The 7862-nt window shown below is 37.5% G+C and overlaps 1 protein-coding gene across 1 annotated transcript; it reads right to left on the bottom strand.

Moving 5' to 3' along the window:
- Nucleotides 1-3555: 3555 nt before the first annotated feature.
- Nucleotides 3556-6708, bottom strand: LOC124133938. The gene is made up of 3 exons (XM_046498529.1): nucleotides 6552-6708; nucleotides 5432-5543; nucleotides 3556-3826 (listed from the first exon to the last, which is right to left on the bottom strand). The coding sequence occupies exons 1-3, from the start codon at nucleotides 6631-6633 to the stop codon at nucleotides 3700-3702; spliced, it is 321 nt and encodes a 106-aa protein (XP_046354485.1). The 5' UTR covers nucleotides 6634-6708; the 3' UTR covers nucleotides 3556-3699.
- Nucleotides 6709-7862: the final 1154 nt, after the last annotated feature.

Raw genomic sequence — 7862 nt, 5'->3', positions numbered from 1 at the left:
ATCTTCTGAATCCAACAGCGCATCAGAATCATGTCTTAAACACAGAAGTTTCGAATTATCAATCCAATCATGACTGCTGAATGTAATCTTTGTCAAAATAGTGAGGGGTTATCGCAAGCAATTACGGAATCTGAAATCCTTGAAGCCATTGATAACATGAAGTTAAAAAAATCTCCTGGTGATTAATCAATAATGGTATTCATGGTACGTTTTAGAAAATTGTTGAAAATATGTATGTTAATGTTAAATCAACAATTTCATGTCACCATGGGGAAAAGCTTTCCGAATATGTTGCTTGGCTTAGTGGTGTTAAACAAGGCTTCATCGTGACCCATATTATTTTCTCTATTTATAAAGAAATTGGCTCTATATATGAATGGTAGTCTTCAGGATGGAATTTTTATTTCGGAGGAAATGTTTAATATCATAGCATTACTATTTGCTGACGACCTTATTATTGTCTGAGATACAACTACTGGTCTACAGAACAGATTAAATGTTCTTCAACAATATTGTGATAAATGGGGTATGAAAGTTAATGTAGATAAAACAAAAAGTATTCTTTTTAAATATGGTGGACCTTTGTCCAGGTCGATAACCAATTGAACACTGTAAGTAGTTATACGTATTTAGGATTGATGGTCACCCAAAAATTAATATGGACAAAGGCTTGTAAAATACTTGCAGAAGTTGCAAACAAAGCCCAATTTCCAGTAAAATAAATAATATGGAAATTTGACATAACCTTAAATATTGCATTTGAAATATTTAACAGAAAGATAAGCCCCATTCTAATGTATGGTAGAGAAATTTGGGGGTAGGATATAGATTTCCAAATGCAACTACATATGGGGAATGTGAGTTGTATTTATTATGTTAGATATATTAAATATTGGTTACGGATAATTATGATGGATAATGATATATATCCTTTTCAATGTTATCTGGTGTTAAAAAACTTCTGATAGACACCACACAAAGTGAGCCACCCATGTGAAACATTTACTTTATAGATATGGTTTTTGGATATGCCTGGACAGCACAGGGTGTAGGTAACACAGATTTGTTTATCCAAATATTTAAGCAAACAATTAGAGATTGCAGCGTCCAAGATTGGCACTCTTCAATGATACCTTTGGTATTTTATTCATGTATAAAGCCACTCTTTCAACTTGAAAATCATATAGTAAATATTCACATCCCCAAGTATAGAACTGCACTGTTAAAAGTTAGAGTCGGTTATAATTTATTGGCTGTTCAGAACATAGAAGAATGTGGACTGTTGATGTAGAGAACGAGTCTGTGTGCCCAGAATGTAATGTACTTGAAGATGAAGCGCACGGGGTTTTTCCAATTGTCCTCGGTATTCACAGATAAGAAGTAAATATTTGTCAGCATATGAGCATCTCAACACTTTTGTTATTCATGACATGGTAAGCATGGTAAACTCTTATAATGATGAGATGATCTTTGATACAGCAAAGTACCTTTTTTACATGTTCTGTATAAAAAAGAAGTGTAGTTTGAAAATTACTACATATATTGATGTATTGAAGGTTACAAGTGGCTATTATAATACTTATGCAGTCACACCTTACATATACCGTGCATTTGTGATTCACACTGTACTATTGGTCGTATGGCCTTTCACCTCAATATATCCTTAAATCCTTGAATCCTAATAACCAGTTTGTATACCAAATCCCCTGTTGTGCTGATCAATTATACTTTTCCTGTACATATGTAGTAGTATGTAATTATGTATATATCATCAAGTGTATTTTAAGGTCACCTCTTATTTTAATACCTAAGTTTTAGTCTACACTCCAATCTAACCTGCTTCACTAATACAATAGCACAGTCACCCTTGCGCTTGCCTTCTCTATTGTTTCTCTGGTTTCTATTGTTTAGCCCCAGCCCCTTACTTTCAGTGACAGGGTGCATTATGGGACTGGTCAGTTTAAATTCACACTTGTAGTTGATTATGTATGGAGTAGTCGGTTCATCGCTGATATAATTGAGACAATTGTCACAGGTTAGTTTGGTTGAATTGTATATTTATGTGTTCTTATTTAGTGCTTTGAAGAGTTTGTTAAGGTGCATATGTATGGTTTCTTAACTTCTTTTAATAATGCTTATATTGTTAGGTGTGATAAATATATATCATATCAGTCATCGTATTCAGGTAAATGTAGTTAGGCTAAATTTGCTTAAATACCTTATGTAAGTATGTTTATAATAGATAATCTTAACTAGCATTTTCATGTTGATATTACTTAACTTATTGTGTAACTAAGCATAATGAGTACATTTATTGATAGACTGGAGCTATTTACCTGTAAATTAAAGTTCTGCACCTAGCTGCACATGTATGAATGTATGTCTGTATGTCTGTATGATGAGGTGAGTAATTAGAATATATATTTTAGGGTTATTGTATATACCTAAGGATGTAAACATATTGATGTAATATGTTACACTGTAATTATGTTATATGTATTTATGTTCAGGTGTGTCCCTGTAAAGCAAATATCTGATGTTGTGACATCATAGGGCACAGTGCCATACACCTGGTGAGGACATTTATATTTTGTATGTATTTATAGTGATATGTACTTTAATTGTGTGTTATGTATTAATGCATTTATCATCATTCACCTATTATTGATAAACTATGTTTGTCAATTTATTATATGATAAATCTCCTGTAATATTTACAGTACAGTAAGACAAAACTAATTATGCTAACTATGATTGATCATAACAATGTATATAATCATATTTAAGATTCTAATGTTTGTCAGTAAGTTATAATGTAATGATTTATTTGTATGTGTACGTATTGTGCATATTGTAACTCTGTGTATTTATTTTCACAGGGCCGTTTTATTTTGTATTAAAACAACTGGCATCAACAAATTAACCTGCGTTTTGTGATTCATTCACATAAACCACTCCGGTTACACATACATTGCACAGAAGATATGAACGTGTGTGCACTACACGTTACGTCTCCTTGTGTCAGCCCTGAGCTTTGTGGCAACAATTCAATAGTCCCAGGATTTCAACACCGACGTTTCGTACACCCCTTACAACATTAATACTAGTTGGACAACGTGACGCCGGTAACTTCACGTTTACGGTATTTCGCCAAACGAAGCTTTATTTATTAAAATAGTTGTGGAGCACTTTGTAAAATAGATCTGACCGTATGTATCGTATAAAACATAGGAACATATGAATCTGAATCCTTTTGTAAGATGTGTGGAAGGATCGCAAGAGAAAGAGAACAGGGGTACTCTCTAGAAGTAACACACATCCCATCAACACTCGGGGGGGGGGGGGGGGGGGGGGGGGTCGCACCAAATCTGCCTACACTTGAGTCGCGTGTGAGTTGGCGGATATGGTTCTGGACCAGTGTTAGCAATATTCCACCAATATCACAGCATGCGACACCTGAAAATGGCTTCACACTGTCCCCATGAGAGGAATATGTACCCGGGCCTTCGGCTTGGCGATCGAACACTCTAACCAGTAATTAGTAAATGAGATAGATGACAGAGTGGAGTATTTATTATGCCAAAATAACTTGTACAAAAACATTTACATCTCAACCTCTGTTCCTTGTGTGCCATCTGATCGACCTTTATAAAAAGTCATAACGTGATGCCATTGTCAATGGTACAAGGGGAGACCACTCTATCGTGGAACGTATCCTTCAGGGTAGTTGATATTCCAACCCAAGGGGCACTGTGGCACTTGGCAACACTTGCCGGCAGGTGGGTCAAGGAGTTGACACTGGGGGGGAAGGTTCCACGTGAGACACCTGTGGAATAAAAACATTCAACGGTATTGGAGGAGGATACTCTTAAAGTTTACGCTGATTATTTAATAACGAACTATATACTTTCTTTGGGATCCTGACGAAGCCTTGTTTAGTCATTGTTAACCTGTTCCTTTTTACAAGGGGTGTAACGCTTGATTAATTATGATTGTATCGCTATTGGTCATCGATGACCAGTAAATATATCAATTGTTTAAATAGATGTTCGTGTTCAACTATCTATAGTGCCGATGTACAGTTATCAAAAACAAATATAAGTCATTAACTGTTCCAATAGTTTTTGTTCAAAATCACCTTGCCTAATGAGACACGTGAGTCAGATATATAATTTACCCCTCGGCGAATCCATCGACAACTCTCAACGTCAAGATCTGACTATCTATAGGAGGTCACGTCAGGTGAACCCTCAGCGAACTGAGACCGCCAAATTAAAAGAAGGGAGTTTGAACCAATCAGACGTCAGATTTCTAAAAACGTTTCGGTTTCATTATCAAAATGGTGTTTTGCTGGCAGTTTTACCAATGTTTGCTGTCGGAGAAATGAAACCATAGCAACAAATATGTCCACTTTCGTGGATTGAAAGACGTGACTGAAACACCTGGATGAAAAATATTCAGAATGTAGGGCGGTCATTAATAATCTTCATTCAGAAATGCTCATTCACAACCGTTTTTGCGATAGACATGCTGCGCTGGTTGCTTTGCTCGTACGTGCCGTGAAATTAAAAGCATCCATGCCGATGGGCTGATCAGAAAGGTGTCGCCTCGCAGTAAAAAATCTGATTTTACCTGGATTAGTGAGTAACCCTTTAAAAACCTTCATAATTATATATAAATAAACAGAGGTACCTATCGTACTTAATAACTATCCAAGCTCTCTGCTGAATCGTAAATCTGTGTTATGATGTCAAATAATGCAATATTAACAATAATGAATCGCGATGAGGGTAAGCGGACTAGGACTCGGGGAATGTAGATACTTGGCTTGAAGTACGAGTCGACGAGCGTCGAATCAAATTTACACATATGTGAATGCTATGCCGTTACATGGCTCTAAATAGGGTTCAAAAGAGGTTAATAAGGGTCAGTAGGGGTTAATATAGGGTACATATTTGAGATCCAAAACCTATAAAACATCTCATGTACATAATTAATTTCCATTGTATATTTGATGCAGTTACCTAGTTCCAAATAGGGGTCAACAGGGGTAAGTATCGTATATTTGTAGATCGGAAACCTGGGACACTTGAAACCTTATGCAAAGGTCTTCTTACCAACAAGGGTTCATGTCATGTCACATCCAACTTTTGAAAATATGTTTGAAACGTACGATTCTTAAATAAATTATACGTGTGTGTAAACATCGCAGAATATGTAACCCTTTTCAATTTTTTTGCGATAGATTAAAAAACACGTGCAAAATCTAGACAATTAACCAGAATCAAACTTGACACTGCTTTTACGTTCTTACAGCGACTATCGTCATAAAGTGTAGGTTTCAACCTTTAAATACATGGCCTAAGAGTTTACCTTGTACATGATTTCTAACAGTCATATAGAACGCCTCATGACACACATGCACACTTACACCGTATTGCATTTGTATTGTCCAATATTAGCGTTGACACACGTGCATATATAGTCACACCCATCCAACCACTTCTCGTCCTGCTGGTGGGTCACACTCTTGTAATAGCACCCTGGGGAAACAAGCCATATGTATCAGTATCAGTAAAGTAAATCATTACTCGGGACAAAAACAATATATGTCCTACATAGATTACTTAACAAGTCGGTTAGATACTGTTTTTATTACAAGTGCACTACAAAACGTATCTAACGCGCGAGACCGAGTTAGATACGTTTTGATTTACAAAAGTTGAAATGAAAACAGCGTCTAACGGTGACGACTCACTTAATGTGCAAAGTTTATCTAAATTCAACGTTGACAAATTAAGAGACCAATTAATAGAAACGATAAGATGCCAATTCTAAAAAATCGTGTTTATAATAGCATTTATACAATTTATACACAAACATCACCAACTTGCACCAACACATGCACCAATAGGAAATCTAGCTTCCAACTCGGTTCAGTGCAGCTGAAAATAGCCCTCGAGACGATCGACTCATCGACAAGATGGATCGAGTGATCAGCTTCTCGTGTTTGTGTGTCACTGTACCCCAACAGCGTAGGACGTTGCATGTAATATCAATGACGTGTAATAGACCGCCGTGATGTTACTGTAACACTGCTGTCTGCAGCGATACACACAACATGTACAAAACCGCCGGGCAAAAGAAAGCATACAATAGAAGTTTACAAAACTTCACTAAAACGTTACTAGGTTGGAAACAATCACCGAAACACTTAAGGTCCAAAATACAACTAATAATACCCGTATCAAATATATCACAATCGAATCCATTTATTGTCTGTTTCATTCTAAGCCACATTTTACAATGGGTATACATTTTCACTTGCCCGGCAGTTTACTGGGAGTGATAGCAGTAGTAGTATGGTCATTGAAAAGATCAGAGTTTGCCCTTGCTGTGTATTAAATCTAAAATTCGGAAGGAAAACATTAAAAACTGGAAATGACACAAATGGAAACAGAAAACAGATAACAGAAATTCACATAATAATGGTGTATTTGTTACTTGCAATTACATAAGGAATTCTGAACATAATTCAGCACAACACCTACCCGTCTGTCTTACGACATTGAGGCTGGCAGCATAGATGACCGTTGCAACAGCAACTAGAATCAGTACTATCTTTCCAACCATGTCGCCTTGTCCAACGGCTCCAGATGACGCTACTGTCACTCACACCGTCTTTTATACTGTCAGGCTGTAGTACAGTATGGCCATTATACATTATCTAGGTTTGCATGTGGTGCCCCCGACGGCAGAAATAGACCTTATCTTGCTGGCCGAATTATTTATACTGATATGCCACTGATAAACATGGACAGCACTTACATTTATTAACCCGAACATATGCACAGGATTGGATTTTTTTCAGATCCTTTCAGTATTAGAATTTGACATGTGACCTTATAGCTGGAAATGGCTTACGATATCCCACACCCTTCTCACGTGATTCGAAGATATCTTAAGGTATAAAAAGGATTTTTATTTGTCCTGGAAATAGTATATTTATATACTTATCCTATCTCACACCTATCTATGCATTTCTCATTTTTCTTTCGGTCATAAGTGGAAAGGTGCCTAAACAAATGTTCAACTAGCATCACGTTGGTCACCTCCCAACAATCTGGGTTATGCTTGCTTTTCATGCCGGTCGACCTACACACGCTGAACACACGATTTCCCCATTCTCTTTCTGGTCGCCACAGTGTGGTGACGTGCTCTTGCAAGAGAATTCATTTTGGCCTTTCTCTTTGTTTAAATTGTCACTCTTTGAAGGCTTCAAGACTTGGACAAAATGGACGAACAGGCCAAGCGTCTTGCGTGCCTGACTCGTATATGTGTCTTTCCCCTTCCGACACACATGATGTCTGCCCGGATTGCTGTGGTCGCTGCAGCTTATCTGTCCCTTATCTGTGCATTGTTCACAGTGTGTCGGTTTGCCTGACACACTGCCTTGCCTGAAGTGTCAGCATAGAGACAAGACCGACTTTCTATGTCCGCTGAAAAATCGACAAAAGCAAATAAAACTCCTGCAAAGTAGTCTTAAAAATAACGTCGAAGCAACCTCTATCTTCAACGATCGGGGAATCGTCAACTCCTTCGCTTCCTATCTTGTCATTCGATGATGATGTAGTATCAGATATGGAGTTCCCATCTTGACCACTCAGCCCCTTCTGGAGAATCTACCGTCGACGTCTACCGCGATGCAATCTGCTGTTGGACGTACGGAAAGTTCTCTCAGTCGTATCAAACCACTCCAGTATTTTCCTCTCGGTCGGCCGCGATCCCTCTTGCTTTTACGAAGCCTACCATAGACCGTCTTTTTCCTTCGTCGACCTCGTCTACTGCTTTTTCTGCCTAAG

This window comes from Haliotis rufescens, unplaced genomic scaffold (genome assembly GCF_023055435.1).
Source record: "Haliotis rufescens isolate VD_foot unplaced genomic scaffold, xgHalRufe1.0.p SCAF_17, whole genome shotgun sequence".
Lineage (NCBI taxonomy): Eukaryota > Metazoa > Mollusca > Gastropoda > Lepetellida > Haliotidae > Haliotis > Haliotis rufescens.
This window is presented reverse-complemented; position numbering and strand designations above follow the sequence as displayed.